This window comes from Catharus ustulatus, chromosome 32 (assembly GCF_009819885.2).
Source record: "Catharus ustulatus isolate bCatUst1 chromosome 32, bCatUst1.pri.v2, whole genome shotgun sequence".
Lineage (NCBI taxonomy): Eukaryota > Metazoa > Chordata > Aves > Passeriformes > Turdidae > Catharus > Catharus ustulatus.
Window position 1 is genome coordinate 2156854 of NC_046252.1, and position 16087 is coordinate 2172940.

The 16087-nt window shown below is 64.8% G+C and overlaps 1 protein-coding gene across 1 annotated transcript in view; it reads right to left on the reverse strand.

The window, feature by feature from the left end:
* Positions 1–16087, reverse strand: part of LOC117009250 (spectrin beta chain, non-erythrocytic 2-like) — a 42458-nt gene that overhangs the window by 6589 nt on the left and 19782 nt on the right. The window contains exons 15-29 of the mRNA XM_033083485.1: positions 15761–15898; positions 14419–15175; positions 14146–14348; positions 13964–14054; positions 13647–13793; positions 11913–12176; positions 10501–10725; positions 9117–9206; positions 7655–7936; positions 6167–6297; positions 4749–4953; positions 3212–3586; positions 2025–2269; positions 882–1020; positions 346–430 (exon numbers count right to left, since the gene is read on the reverse strand). Of these exons, the coding sequence (XP_032939376.1) occupies positions 346–430; positions 882–1020; positions 2025–2269; positions 3212–3586; positions 4749–4953; positions 6167–6297; positions 7655–7936; positions 9117–9206; positions 10501–10725; positions 11913–12176; positions 13647–13793; positions 13964–14054; positions 14146–14348; positions 14419–15175; positions 15761–15898 (3377 nt within the window). The remainder of the gene's footprint in view (positions 1–345; positions 431–881; positions 1021–2024; positions 2270–3211; positions 3587–4748; positions 4954–6166; positions 6298–7654; positions 7937–9116; positions 9207–10500; positions 10726–11912; positions 12177–13646; positions 13794–13963; positions 14055–14145; positions 14349–14418; positions 15176–15760; positions 15899–16087) is intronic.

Here is a 16087-nt window from a genome sequence, read left to right on the forward strand (position 1 = left end):
CCAGCCCTGAGAGGGACATGGGACACAGGGACACCCTGAGCCAGCCCTGAGCCATCCTCTGAGAGGGACAGGGACACAAGGACACCCTGAGCCGCCCTCTGAGAGGGACACGGGCACAGGGACCCCTCTCTGCCACCCCTGTGCCACCCTCTGAGAGGGACATGGGACACAGGGACACCCTGTGCCACCCCTGTGCCACCCCTGTGCCACCCCTGACCCCCTCTTTGAGAGAGACACGGACACAGGGACACCCTTGAGCCAGCCCCAAGGGACATGAAGGGACATGAAGGGACATGAAGGGACACGAAGGGACATGAGGGAACACAGGGCCCCCCCAGTTCTCACCAGTCTGCAGCCACTCCAGCTTGTCCTGCCAGCGCTCCCCGATGTCCCTGCGGCGCTCCTGGAGCTCGGCCAGCTCCTGGGACAGCTGGGGGGGACAACAAGGGACAGGGGTGGGGACAAAGACCAGGACACATCGATGGAGACAGGGACAGGGACAAGGGGACAGCGTGGGGACAGAGAGACAGGGTGGGGCTGGGACACAGGGACAGCGACGGGGACACGGGGTGGGGACAGTACCGTGGAGGATTTGGGTGAGGGATGCAGGGGACAGTGACGAGGATGCAGGCACGGGGATGAGGACACGGGGACACGGTGACACGGGGACAGGGTGATACGGGGACACGGGGACACGGTGACATAGGGACACGGGGACAGGGTGACACGGGGACACAGGGACAGCGAGGGGGACAGGACAGCACCGTGGAGGATTTGGGTGAGGGATGCAGGGGACAGTGACGAGGATGCAGGCACGGGGATGAGGACACGGGGACAGGGTGACACGGGGACAGGGTGACACGGGGACAGGCGTGTCCCACCTTGTCGGCGTCGTGGTGGCCGCGCTGCAGCAGCGCGGTGGCCGCGGCCACGCAGGCCCCGAAGGAGCCCTCGCGAGCCTCCAGCTCCGCCCGCAGCCCCTGGTGCTGCTGGATCAGCAGCTCGGCCGCGGTGACATCCCTGCGAGGGGACAGCGACACCGCGGGGTCACCGCGGGGACACCGGGGGGCACCACGGGGACAGCCCGGCTCCAGCCGGGCACGGCCAGCAGGGTGGCCGCGGTCACAGCCCCGCGCTGGGGTCACTGCGGTGTCCTTGTGATGTCCCCGTGTCCCCAGGGCTGTCCCCATATGTGTCCCCATGTCCCTGTGTGTCCCCATGGTGTCCCCATTCCCCTGTGTCCCCCCATAACCCTGCAGTGTCCCCACAGTCACTGTGTGTCCCCCTCGTGTCTCCCCCGTGTCCCCATGGTGTCTCCACATCCCCGTGTGTCCCCATGTCCCCATATCCCCAATGTCCCCAATGTCCCCTCATGTCCCCACTGTTCCCAGTGTCCCCCCCATGTCCCAAATGTCCCCAGTGTCCCCGTGTCCCCATGTCCCCCCATGTCCCCATGATGTCCCCATGGTGTCCCCTTCGTGTCCCCATGTCCCCCCATGTCCCTGTGTGTCCTCGTGTCTCCATGGTGTCCCCATAGTCACTGTGTCCCCATGTCCCCCTATGTCTCCGTGTCCCCATGTCCCCCCTGTGTCCCCAAGTCCCCATGTGTCCCCATGTCCCTGTGTCTCCGCATGTCCCCATGTTCCCCTGTGTCCCTGTGTCTCCGTGTCCCCCATGTCCCCATGTCCCCCCTGTGTGCCCATGTCCTCCCATGTCCCCACGTCCCCGTGTCCCCCCCGTGTCCCCATGCTCCCCTGTGTCCCTGTGTCTCCGTGTCCCCCCATGTCCCCCCTGTGTCCCAACATGCCCCTGTGTCCCCACATCCCCATGTGTCCCTGTGTCTTCATGTCCCCCCATGTCCCCACGTCCCCCTGTGTCCCCGTGTCCCCCCATGTCCCCATGTTCCCCTGTGTCCCAACATCCCCGTGTCCCCCTGTGTCCCCGTGTCCCCCCGTGTCCCCGTGTCCCCCCATGTCCCCGTGTCTCCCCATGTCCCCGTGTCCCCCCGTGTCCCCGTGTCCCACCTGGGCCTCTCTCGGGCCTGCAGCTGCAGGTGCATCCCGTCCATCCAGAGGCGGAGGTCGCGGGCGGCGCGGAGGAAGCGGAATTGCTCCACCGAGTCCCCGAGCAGGCGGCGGCGGCGCTGGCAGCGCCCGCGGAGCTCGGCCCAGGCCGCGGCCACCGCGCCCTCCTGAGAGCGGAGCTCCTCGGCCCGCGGGCCCGCGTACGCTGCGGCCAGGCGGCCAGCGGCCTCCTGCACGGCTGTCACCTGGACAGGTGTGACATGGGACAGGTGTGACAGGTGTGACACACACCCAGCGGCCTCCTGCACGGCCGTCACCTGGACAGGGGACAGGTGTGACATGGGACAGGTGTGACACACACCCAGCGGCCTCCTGCACGGCTGTCACCTGGGGACAGGGGGGACAGGGGACAGGTGTGACAGGTGTGACAGGAGCCCTGTGGCCTCCTGCATGGCTGTCATCTGGGGACAGGGGTGACATGGGACAGGTAGGACAGGTGTGACAGGTGTGACATATGACAGGTGTGACAGACACCCAGCAGCCTCCTGCACGGCTGTCACCTGGGGACAGGTGACACGTCCCACTATCAGCCACCTCCTGCACTGCAGCGTGTCCCTTACCTGCTCCTTACCTTTCACCTGTCCGCATCCCCTCACTGTCCCCATCCCTTCACCTGTCCCCATCCCCTCACTGTCCCCAAGCCCTCATCTGTTCTGTCCTGTCCCACCTGTCCCTTTGTTCCCCATCCCCTCACTGTCCCCAAGCCCTCACCTGTCCCACCTGTCCCTTTGTCCCCATCCCCTCACTGTCCCCATCCCCTCACCTGTCCTGTCCTGTCCCACCTGTCCTCACCCCCTCACCTGTCCCCACCTGTCCCCCTCGTCCCCACCCCCTCACCTGTCCTGTCCTGTCCCACCTATCCCCATCCCCCCCGTCCCCATCCCCTCACTGTCCCCAAGCCCTCACCTGTCCCACCTGTCCCTTTGTCCCCATCCCCTCACCTGTCCCCCCCGTCCCCACACTCTCACTGTCCCCATCCCTTCACTGTCTCCATCCCCTCACTGTCCCCAAGCCCTCACCTGTCCCCCTGTCCCCCCGTCCCCATCCCCTCACCTGTCCCCACCTGTCCCTTTGTCCCCATCCCCTCACCTGTCCCCACCTCTCCCCCCCCGTCCCCACGCCCTCACCTGCGCGCTCAGCGCCTGCACGTCGTTCTCGAATGCTCGGTGCTGCCTCTCGAGCCCCTCGGCCCCGCGCAGGTCCCGCCCGAGCTCCTCGGGCACCTGCCGGGCCTTGTCCCGCAGCTGGGCCAGCACCTGCCGGGCGTCGCGGCGGAACCGCTGCAGGTCGTGCGCGGCCGCCAGCTCCTGCGCCCGGGTGGCCACGAGCTCCAGCAGCTCTGCCCAGGCCTCGTTGAGCCCCGCTTGCCACTGGGCCACCGCCGCACGCTCGGGGTGGCCCCCGGCGATCAGCGCCGCCGCCGCCGCGTTGGCCGCGTCCACGCGCTCCTGGCCCAGCCCGCCCGTGTCCCGGGAGAACTCGCGGAACTTGTCCCGGAGCAGCTGCGGGGACACGGGTGGGGGTCAGGGGACATGGACGGGGGACAGGGGGACATGGACGGGGTCAGGGGGACATGGACAGGGGACAGGGGGTCAGGGGGACAGGGACGGGGGTCAGGGGGGACATGGATGGGGGACAGGGGGACACGGATGGGGGTCAGGGGGACATGGACAGGGGACAGGGGGGTCACAGGACACAGACAGGGGACAGGGGAACACAGACGGGGGACACGGGGACAAGGACAGGGGTCGAGGGACATGGACGGGGGTCAGGGGGACATGGACAGGGGACAGGGGACATGGGGGACACAGACAGGGGACAGGGGGACATGGACGGGGGACAGAGGGACACAGGGGGACATGGACAGGGGACAGGGGGACACGGACGGGGGACAGGGGTGTCAGGGGGACATGGACAGGGGACACAGGACATGGAGAGGGGACACAGGACATGGATGGGGGTCGGGGGACATGGACAGGGGACACAGGACATGGACAGGAGACAGGGGAGTCACAGGACATGGACAGGGGGTCAGGGGGACACAGACAGGGGACAGGGGGTCAGGGGGACACAGACGGGGACAGGGGGACACGGACAGGGGGACATGGACAGGGGGACATGGACAGGGGCCAGGGGGACACGGATAGGGGTCGAGGGACATGGACGGGGGTCAGGGGGACATGGACAGGGGACAGGGGACATGGGGGACACAGACAGGGGACAGGGGGACATGGACAGGGGACAGGGGGACATGGAATTGGGGATCAGGGGGACACGGGGCAGCGGGGCCAGGGGCTGCTCCTGGGGACATGGGGCACACCCGGAGACAGAGGACACTCCCAGGGACAGGGGGACACAGGACACGCCACAGCCAGGGGGGCACTCCCGGGGATTGGGGACATGGGACACCCTCAGTGACAGGGACATCGCCAGTGACAGGGACATTCCAGGTGACAGGGGGACACAAGGACCCCCCCAGTGTCAAGATGACCTGGGGACAACCTGGCACTGAGGTGACTTCTCAGTGTCACAGTGTCCCCTCACCGTCCCCTCAGTGTCCCCTCAGCATCCCCTCTGTGTCCCCTCAGCGTCCCCTCAGTGTCCCCTCAGCATCCCCTCAGTGCCCCCTCAGTGTCCCCTCAGTGTCCCCTCAGTGTCCCTCACCGTGACGTGCTCGAAGTCCTGTCCCAGCTCCCGGGACGCCGCCACCACCTCTCGCTCCGAGATCCACTGCTCCAGGTCATCGAGGTCGCGGCGCAGCTGGCACAGGCGGTGGTGGCCCTGCAGGGTGGCCCTGCGGTCCCCGGCCAGGTGACACAGCCCCGAGTAGAGGCGCTGCAGCTGCGCCGCGCGGGCACGGAGCCGCTCGCTGGACGGGGGACAGGGACAGCGGTGTCACCGGGGACAGGGACAGCGGTGTCACCGGGGACAGGGGACAGAAGGACAGGGACAGCGGTGTCACCGGGGACAGGGGACAGAGGGACAGGGGTGTCACACAGGGGACAGGGACAGCGGGACAGCGGTGTCACCGGGGGACAGGGGACAGAGGTGTCACACAGGGGACAGGGACAGCGGTGTCACCGGGGACAGGGGACAGCGGGACAGGGACAGCGGTGTCACCGGGGACAGGGGACAGGGGACAGAGGTGTCACACAGGGGACAGGGACAGCGGTGTCACCGGGGGACAGGGGACAGAGGTGTCACACGAGGGACAGCGGGACAGGGACAGCGGTGTCACCGGGGGTGTCACACAGGGACAGAGGGACAGGGACAGCGGTGTCACCAGGGACAGGGACAGCGGGGACAGGGGTGTAACACAGGGGACAGCGGGGACAGGGGACAGCGGGGACAGGGGTGTCACACAGGGGACAGCGGTGTCACCAGGGGACAGGGGACAGCGGGGACAGGGGTGTCACACAGGGAACAGGGACAGCGGTGTCACTGAGGAACAGGGACAGCGGTGTCACCACGGGTGTCATACAGGGGACAGCGGGGACAGGGGTGTCACACAAGGGACAGCAGTGTCACCAGGGGACAGAGGGGGACAGGGACAGTGGGGACAGGGACAGCGGTGTCCCCGGGGGTGTCACACAGTGGACAGCGGGGACGGGAGTGTCACACAAGGGACAGGGGACAGCAGTGTCACCAGGGACAGGGGACAGCGGGGACAGGGGTGTCACCAGGGGACAGAGGGGACAGGCGACAGTGGGGACAGGGACAGCGGTGTCCCCGGGGGTGTCACACAGGGGACAGCGGGGACAGCAGTGTCACCAGGGGACAGAAGTGTCAGGGTACACATAGGAACAGGGGCCAGGGGACAGCAGTGTCATCCGGGGGACACAGGGACAGCAGTGTCACCAGGGGACAGCAGTGTCACCAGGGGACAGGGGACACACAGGAACAGGGGACAGCAGTGTCACCCAGAGGACAGCAGTGTCACACAGGGGACAGCAGTGTCACTCAGGGCACAGCAGCCTCAGGGAACACAGGCACATCAGAGCCCAGCCAGGGCACACAGCGCCCTCAGGGCACACAGAGCAGGCGCACAGGGGACACGGTGGCTGTCCCCAAGCTGTCCCCACCCGTCGGGGTGGCCGCTGGCCGCCATGGCCCGGCCCTGCTGTGCCAGCAGCTCCACGGTGCCGCCGTAGTCGCGCAGCTCCTGCTCCAGCCCCAGGTGCCGGCTCAGCATGGCCTGGGCTCCCGGCTCGTCCTGGGGACACCGGGGGGGAGGTGACAGGGCTGTCCCCAACCCTCACAGACCCCCCGGCAGGGCCTGACCCCTCCAGGGCTCTCACGGACCCGTCAGATCCCCCCCAATGCACCTGGACCCTCCCTGAGCCCACAGAGGTCCCACACAGATCCCCTGACCCCCCCAGACACCCCAGAGAGCCCCCAAAGACCCCCAGAGCCCTCAGCTCCTGCTTTGACCCCCTCCCCACATCCCCCCGACCCCCCTCTGCCATTCCCTGCTCTCCTCTGATCCCCATAGACCTGCCCAGACCTCCCAAAGACCCTTCCCAACCCCCTGAACCCACCCCAGACACCCACCCAGATCCCTCCCAGACCCCCCAACCCCCCATAGACCCTTCCTAACTCCCCTGAACCCATCCTGGACACCCATAAACCCCCCAGACCCTTCCTAACCCCATGTACCCACCCCAGACACCCCATAACTCCCCCAAACCCCGCCACAGACCCTTCCTAACCCCAAAAAGACCCTTCCCAACCCCCTGAACCCACCCCAGACACCCCCCAAACCCCCAAAGACCCTTCCCAACCCCATGAACCCACCCCAGACACTCTATGAACCCGTCCAGACTCCCAAAAACCCCCCCAGACACCCCAAAGACCTTTCCCAACCCCAGGAACCCACCCCAGACACCCCATAAACCCCCCCAGAACCCCCCATAGACCCTTCCTAACCCCATGAACCCATCCTAGACACCCCACAAACCCCCAAAGACCCTTCCCAATATCCCTGAACCCACCCCAGACACCCCCCAGACCCCTCCCAGACCCTTCCTAACCCCATGTACCCACCCCAGACCCCACCATAGACCCTTCCTAACCCCAAAAAGACCCTTCCTAACCCCCTGAACCCACCCCAGACACCCCATAGACCCCCACAGACACCCCAAAGACCCTTCCCAACCCCATGAACCCATTCTAGACACCCCATAAACCCCCCCAAACCCCCAAAACCCACCCCAGACACCCCATAAACCTCCCCAGAACCCCCCATAGACCCTTCCCAACCCCATGACCCCACCCCAGACACCCCATAGACTCCCCAGACCCCCCCACAGATCCTTCCTAACCCAAAGAAGACCCTTCCCAACCCCCTGAACCCACCACAGACACCCCATAAACCCCCAAAGACCCTTCCCAACCCCATGAACACCCCCCAAACCCCTCCCCACACCCCCCCAACCCCCTCTCCCATCCCCTACCCCCCCCATAAACCCCCCACAAACCCCCCCCCATAAACCCCCCCCAAACTGGGGGTGACCCCGCTGTCCCCAGGGGGGGTCCCAGCCCCCAGGGGGGGTCCCAGCCCCCAGCCCCACCTTGGCCTTGTCCTGGGCCAGCATGTGCAGCTCCCTCTCGCCCAGCCAGGCCTCGGCGGCCGCGGCGTCGCGCAGGAACCGCTGCGAGGCCAAAGCGGCCTCCAGGCTCCGCTGCCTCCGAGCAGCCTGAGCCCTCAGCTCCTGCCAGGCCTCCCTCAGAGCGGGGACCCCCCCGGGGACCCCCCCGGGCACCCCCGAGCCGGGGACCCCCGAGCTGGGCACCCCCCGCTCCAGCAGCTCGGCCACGCGGCGCTCGCGGCCCTGCAGCTCCTTCTGTAGTGTCTGCGGGGGAAATTGGGGGTCTGGGGGGGTCTGGGGGGAAATTGGGGGGTCTGGGGGAGTTTGGGGGGGATGTGAGGGGAAATTGGGGGGTCTGGGGGGAAATTGGGGGGTCTGGGGGGGTCTGGAGGGGTCTGGAGGGGATGTGAGGAGAAATTGGGGGGTCTAGGGGGGGTTTGGGGAGGGAAATTGGGGGCTGTAGGGGGGGTTTGGGGGGCTTTGGGGGGGATGTGAGGGGAAATTGGGGGGTCTGGGGGGTCTGGGGGGCGTTTGGGGGAGTGTTAGGGGAAATTGGGGGGTGTTTGGAGGGGAAATTGGGGGGTGTAGGGGGGGATTTGGGGGGTCTGGGGGTGTCTGGGGGGGATGTGAGGGGAAATTTGGGGGTCTGAAGGGGTTTGGAGGGTATGGGAGGGGAAATTGGGGGGTCTAGGGGGGTTTGGAGGGGAAATTGGGGGGTGTAGGGGGGGGTCTGGGGGGTGTTTGGGGTGGATGTGAGGGAAAATTTGGGGGTCTGAGGGGTTTGGAGGGGAAATTGGGGGGTCTGGGGGGGCTGAGGGAGATGGGAGTGGAAATTGCGGGGTCTGGGGGGGTTTGGAGGGGAAATTGGGGGGTCTGGAGAGGGTTTGGGGGGTCTGAGGGGGTCTGGGGGGGAAATTGGGGGATCTCAGGGGGTCTGGGGGGATGTTAGGGGAAATTGGGGAGTCCAGGAAGGGGTTTTGGGGGGTTGTGAGGGGAAATTGAGGGGTCTGGGGGATGGGTTGGGGGTTTGTGGGTGTGTTTATGGGGGTTTATGGGTCCATGAGGGGTTTATGGGGGAAATTTGGGGGTCTAGGGAGGGTTTAAGGGCAGTCTGGGGGGTCTAAGGGGGAAATCAGGAGGTCTAGGGGGGTCTGTGGGGGGGATCTGTGGGGGAAATTGGGGGGTCTGGGATCTATGGGGGAATTTATGGGGGGTTTAGGGGTCCACGGTGAAAAGTGTGGGGTCTAGGGGGTCTAGGGAAGGATTTCTGGGGGATCTTGGGGTCAATGGGGGAAGTTGGGGGGGTCTGTGGGGATTTGTGGGGGATGAGCCACCAAACCAATGGGGGGTCTAAGGGAGGGAGATCTACGGGGGGTGGTCTGGGGGGGTGATGGAATGAGTCCTGGGGGTCCCAGGGGGACATTTGGGGACGCCCCCGACCCACCTCGTTCTTCTGGAGCAGCAGCTGCACCGAGGGCAGGTCCTTGCCGTGGTCCGTGGACATGGCCAGAGCCTGGCGCTCCTGCACCCACAGCTGGGGACAGGGACAGCGGGGTCAGGGGGACAGTGGGGTCAGGGGGACAGTGGGGTCAGGGGGACAGCGGGGTCAGGGGGACACGGGACAGGGGGACAGCGGGGTCAGGGGGACAGCGGGGACAGGGGGACAGCGGGGACAGCGGGGTCACCAAGGGGACAGTGGGGATAGCGGGGTCGGGGGGGACAGGGGACAGCGGGGACAGGGGGACAGCGGGGTCAGGGGGGAACACGGGACAGGGGGGGACAGCGGGGTCAGGGGGACAGTGGGGTCACCAGGGGGACAGGGACAGCGGGGTCAGGGGGGGACACGGGACAGGGGGACAGCGGGGTCAGGGGGGGACAGCGGGGTCAGGGGGACAGCGGGGACAGGGGACAGTGGGGACAGCGGGGGACAGCGGGGTCACCAGGGGACAGGGGACAGCGGGGTCAGGGGGGGACACGGGACAGGGGACAGGGGACAGCGGGGTCAGGGGGACAGCGGGGACAGGGGACAGCGGGGACAGCGGGGGACAGCGGGGTCACCAGGGGACAGGGGACAGCGGGGTCAGGGGGACAGCAGGGACAGCAGGGGACAGGGCGGGGACAGCGGGGTCAGGGGGTGACAGGGGGACAGGGGACAGCGGGGACAGGGGGACAGTGGGGTCAGGGGGACAGCAGGGACAGGGGACAGCGGGGTCAGGGGGACAGCGGGGTCGGGGGGGACACGGGACAGGGGGACAGGGACAGCGGGGTCGGGGGGGGCATTGGGGACAGCGGGGTCAGCGGGACAGGGCGGGGACAGCGGGGTCAGGGGGACAGCGGGGACAGCGGGGACATGGGGACAGCGGGGTGAGGGATTTGGGCTCAGTCGTGGGGGTGGGGAGGGAGAATTTGGGGTTCAGAGATCCCGGGAGGGGTCGGGGTTGGTGGAAATCGGGAATGGAGGCGGGGGGTCAGGGATTTGGGATCAGAAATTGGGGAGGGGTCAGAGATTCGGGATCAGGAATGGGATGGGATCAGGGATTTGGGATCAGAGATTCAGCATCAGGAATGGGATGGGATCAGGGATTTGGGATCAGGGATTCGGGATCAGAAATTGGGGAGGGGTCAGAGATTCGGGATCAGGAACGGGGAGAGTCAGAGATTTGGGATCAGGGATTCACGATCAGAAATTGGGGGGGATCAGGGATTTGGGATCAGAGATTCAGGATCAGGAACGGGGATCAGGAACGGGGTGGGATCAGGGATTTGGGATCAGGGATTTGGGATCAGGAACGGGAGCTCAGAGCCCCCGGGGGGATCCCCCCACTCACGAGCTCGTCCTGCAGGTCCCTGCGGAACTGGTGCAGTTCCCTGGCGGCCGCCAGGCTCCGGCCGCGCTCCCGCAGCGGCTCCCGCAGCTCCCGGAACTGCTGCTCCAGCTCCCGCACCTGCTCCTGCACCCCCGCGCTCCGGGGGTGGCCCGGGCTGAGCCCCCCGGCCTGAGCCCGCAGCGCCCCGACCTCCTGCTCCCGCAGCGCCGCCTGCGTCTCCAGCAGCTGCGGGGGTCGGGGGGTCAGGGACCCCAAAATCTGTATCCTAAAATCTGCATCCTAAAACCAGAACCCTAAAACCCGCACTCCCAAATCTGCATCCCAAAAGCTGAACCCTAAAACCCGCACTCCCAAATCTGCATCCCAAAAGTTGGACCCCAAACCCACACCCCCAAATCCGCATCCCGAAAGCTGAACACCAGAACTTGCACTCCCAAACCTGGGGACTCCAAAATCTGCACCCCAAAAACCAGAACCCAAATCCTGCATCCCAAACCTGCACCCCAAACCTGAGCTCCCCAAAATCCACACTCTAAACCTGCACCCCAAAACCTGGGTATCCCAAACCTTTCATCCCAGACCCGCACCCCAAACCTGTGCCCTGAACCCTGCACCCAAAACCTTCACACCAAAATCCACATCCCAAACCTTCACCCCAAAACCTGAGTATCCCAAACCTTCATCCCATACCCACACCCCAAACCTGCACCCCAAACCTGAGCTCCCCAAAATGCACACCCCAAACCTTCACACCAAACCTTCACCCCAAACCTGCACCTGAACCCTGCACCCAAAACCTTCACACCAAACCTTCACCCCAAACCTTCACCTTAACCCTGCACCCCAAACCTTCACCCTAAACCACCCCAAACCTGCACCCCAAACCTGTACGTGAACCCTGCATCCCAAACCTTCACCCCAAAATCTGGGTATCCCAAATCTTCATCCCATACCCACACCCCAAACCCTCACCCCAAACCCTCACCCCAAATTCCACACCCCAAACCTTCATCCCAAAACCTGGGTATCCCAAACCTTCATCCCATACCCACACTCCAAACCTGTGCCCTGAACCTGAGTTCCCCAAAATCCACTCTAAACCTTCACCCCAAAACCTGCATCCCATACCCACACCCCAAACCTTCACCTTAACCCACATCCCAAACCTTCACCCCAAAACCTGGGTATCCCAAACCTTCATCCCATACCCACACCCCAAACCTGCACCCCAAACCTGAGCTCCCCAAAATCCACACCCCAAACCTTCACCCCAAACCTTCATCCCAAAACCAACATCCCAAACCTGCACCCCAAATCCTCACCCCAAACCTTCCTCACCCCAAACCCACACCCCAAACCCACACCCCGCTCCTCACATCCCCTCTTCCCCCCATCCCATTCCCAGCCCTGACCTGGTGCTGGGTCAGCAGGACCCCGACGCTGGTCAGGTCCTGGCCGCAGTGGCCGGAGCGGAGCTGGGCTCGGACCCCGGCCAGCCACGAGCGGAGTCCGGCGCAGGCCTGGGCGCAGCTCTCGGCGCGCGCGGCCTCGGCCAAACCCCGGCCCTTGGCGGCCGCCGCCGCCTCCACCTGCGCCCACAGCGCCCGCAGCTCCTCCCGCGGGGCGGTCACTTGTCCGGCCAGCGCCGGCCGCGCTCGGGCCAGCTGCTCCCCGTCCTGCGGGACACGGGAACGGCGGCAGGGAGTTACGGGGGGAACGCAAAAAATCACGGGGTGTTGAGGTTGGACCCGTGGGATTGTGGAATTGTTGAAATTGGACCCATGGGACAGTCAAGGTTGGACCCAAAAAATCCTGGGATGGTCAAGGTTGGATCTGGGAAATTGTGGGATGGTGAAGATTGGACCCGTGGGATCATGGAATTGTTGAGGTTGGAGCCATGGGATCATGGAATTGTTGAGTTTGGACCCATGGAACTATCAAGGTTGGACCCAAAAAATCATGGGATGGTCAATGTTGAGGTTGGACCTATGGGACCGTCAAGGTTGGACACAAAAAATCATGGGATGTTGAGGTTGGACCCGTGGGATCGTGGGGTAGTGGGGATCGGACCCGTGGGATTGTGGAATTGTTGAAATTGGACCCATGGAACCGTTAAGGCTGGACCCAAAAAATCCTGGGATGGTCAAGGTTGGACCCGTGGGGTTGTGGAATTGTTGAGGTTGGAGCCATGGGATCATGGAATTGTTGAAACTGAGCCCATGCAACCATCAAGGCTGGACCCAAAAAATCCTGGGATGGTCAAGGTTGAAACTGTGGGATTGTGGAATTGTTGAAATTGGACCCATGAAACCGTCAAGGTTGGACCCAAAAAATCATGGGATGGTCAAGGTTGAGGTTGGACCCATGGGATCGTGGAGTAGTGGAGATTGGATGCATGGGACCATCAAGGTCGGATCCAGAAAATCATGGGATGGTCAAGGTTGGAACAGTGGGATCGTGGAATTGTTGAGGTTGGAGTCATGGGATTGTGGAATTGTTGAGTTTGGACCCATGGAACCATCAAGGTTGGACCCAAAAAACCATGGGATGGTCAATGTTGAGGTTGGACCCATGGAACTGTCAAGGTTGGACACAAAAAATCATGGGATATTGAGGTTGGACCCGTGGGATCGTGGGGTAGTGGGGATTGGACCCATGGGATCATGGAATTGTTGAAATTGGACCCATGGGACCATCAAGGTTGGACCCAAAAAATCCTGGGATGGTCAAGGTTGGACCTGGGAAATTGTGGGACAGTGACAATTGGACCCGTGGGATCATGGAATTGTTGAGGTTGGAGCCATGGGATCATGGAATTGTTGAAACTGAGCCCATGCAACCATCAAGGCTGGACCCAAAAAATCCTGGGATGATCAAGGTTGGAACCGTGGGATTTTGGAATTGTTGAGGTTGGAGCCACGGGATCATGGAATTGCTGAAATGGAACCGCCAAGGCTGGACCCAAAAAATCAAGGAATTGTCACAGGAAATCCTTGAGGCTGACCCACTAAATTGTGGGGTTATGAAGACTGGACCCACAGAACTTTGTGACTCAAACCCCCCTCCCATATCCCACCTTTCCCAGGGGCTGCCCCTTCCCAGATCCCATTTCCCCCCCGTTTTTCCCCCGTTTTCCCCGTGCCCACCTTCTCCAGCGCCTCCAGCCAGCCCCGGTTGGCCGCGAGCTCGGCGGCGAAGGCCTGGTGCTTCTGCCACTTCCCCTGCAGGTCCCGGGTGCCCTCGTAGGACACGTCCCGGGCCACCGGCAGCTTCTCGTTCAGCCACAGCGTCAGCTGGGACCGGGATCGGGAACGGGAACGAGAACGAGGACGGGAACGCGAACGGGGACATGAATGAGACCGGGCACACAGGTCAGGATCCCTTCCCACAGTCCCAACCCAATTCTTATCCTCATCCCCTCCCCATTTTAACCCCACCCAATCCCATCCCGATCCCGTCTCACCTCCTGCCCATCCTGCAGGAATTTCTGCAGCTCCCAGTTATCCCGCAGCCGCCCCAGCAGCTCCTGGGCCGATTCCCGAATCTTCTGGTGCCTGTGCCGGGCCCAGGGGGGATGAGAGATCCCATTCCCAGGGGATGGGACGGGACTGGGACTGGGACGGGACTGGGACGGGTGTCCCTCACCTGCTCTCCACCGACTCCACCGTCTCCCGCACCTTTTCCGCGTGGACGCCGCCCTCGTCCAGCAGCTTCTTCCCGGTGTCCGTGAGCGCCCGGACGCGCTCGGCGCCGGTGTCCAGCGCGGCCAGGAACTCCTCCAGCCTCCGCACGGCCGCCTCCGCTCCCGGCACCGTGCCCGGCATCTCGGTGTGAGCCAGCGTGTGCTCCTGCACACGGATCGGGCTTGGCACCGGGATCAGGACCGGGACGGCACCGGAGCTCGGGGATTCCCCTCACCTGCTTCCCCAGCGTCCCCTCCACCTGCTTGGCGTCCCGCAGGAACACGTGGAAAGCGACAGCCTGGGCCAGGAGCCGCTGCCGCCTGTCCCACACCCGGCCCAGCTCTTCCCAGTCCGCGTCCAGCGCTTCCAGGCGCTGCAGCAGGGACAGGCTCTGCGGGTCCGTCTGTCCCCGCGTCACCTCCCGGCCGGCGGCGCGGGCGCTCCGGTAATCGGCGTCGTAGTGCGAGATCTCGGTGCGGAGGCTCTCGTGCTGCCGCAGGGAGCCCTCGGCCTCGGCCAGGGACGCGGGGACATCCTCGGAGCCCGCGGCCGCGCGTGTGCGGGACAGCCAGGCCTGGAGAGCCGCCAGGTCCCGCAGGAAGCCCTGGAGCCTCCTGGCCTGCGCCAGGGACTCCTCGCGGCTCCGGTGGCACCGGCGCAGCGCGTCCCACTCGGCCTCGAGCCCCGCCAGCCCCTCGCGGATCTCGGGCGCTCGCTCCGGCTGCTCCCCCTGCAGCTTCTCGCCCTCGGCCCGCAGCTCCCGCAGCTTTCCCTGGATGGCGTCCAGGTCGCGCCCCATCCCCGACAGCTTCCCCTGCAGCGCCGTGATCCCGGCCAGGTCCCGGCCCAGCGCCCGCGTGGCCTCGATCGCCGCCGTCTTCTCCCGCATCCAGCCCCGCGTCTCGTGGCATTCCAGGCGGAAATTGTGGATGTTCAGCGCCGCGGTCAGCGCCGCCTTCTTGCGCTCGGTCAGCGCCCGGAACCGCTCCCACCTGGCACGGGAGGGATCGGGGCACGGTGGGACAGAGCCCGGAGCGGCCCGGCCTGGAGAATCCATCCCTGGAGCGTCCTGGCCTGGAGAATCCATCCCTGGAGTGTCCCAGCCTGGAAAATCCCTCCCTGCATCCCTGACTGCCCGAGGCATCCTCAAAGCTGCCTGAAGAATCTGTCCCTGTCATGGAAAACTCAGCCCTGCCTGCCAGGAGTATCCCAGCCTGGAGAATCCATCCCTGGAGTGTCCCAGCCTGGAGAATCCATCCCCGGAGTGTCCCAGCCTGGAGAATCCATCCCTGGAGTGTCCCAGTCTGTAAAATCCATCCCTTCCCAACGTATCCTGGCCCGGAAAATCCATCCCTGGAGTATCCCAGCCTGGAGAATCCATTTCTTGCCAGCCTGGAAAATCCCTCCCTGCATCCCTGGAGCATCCCTGACTGCCGGGAGAAAGAATCCATCCCTGCCTCCCTGAGCGCCTGGAGAATCCATCCCTGCCCGGAGCATCCCTGAGCGCCTGGAGAATCCATCCCTGCCCGGATCCACCCAACTCCTGCCCGGAATGTCCCCCCCGGGCCCGCCCCCACCTGTCCCGGAGCTGCTCCCAGGTTTCCCGGGCGCTCTCCCGGTTCCTGTCCCCGGATCCCTGCAGCTCCTGCGTGACGCGGCCCACGGAGGCCACGCGAGCTGCGAGCGCCGCCAGCTCCGGCTCCAGCGTCTCGAACCTGCGGGAGAGCCGGGAATCACCGGGAATACCGGGAATACCGCGAGTACCGGGAGTGCCGAGCTGGAGCTGGGAATTCAGGGGACACTGGAAACCCCCGTGCCAGAGGTGGGAATGCCAGAAATCCTGGGAATAACATCAGTTCCGGGAATACCGCGCTGGAGGTGGGGATTTCGGGAATTTTGGGAGT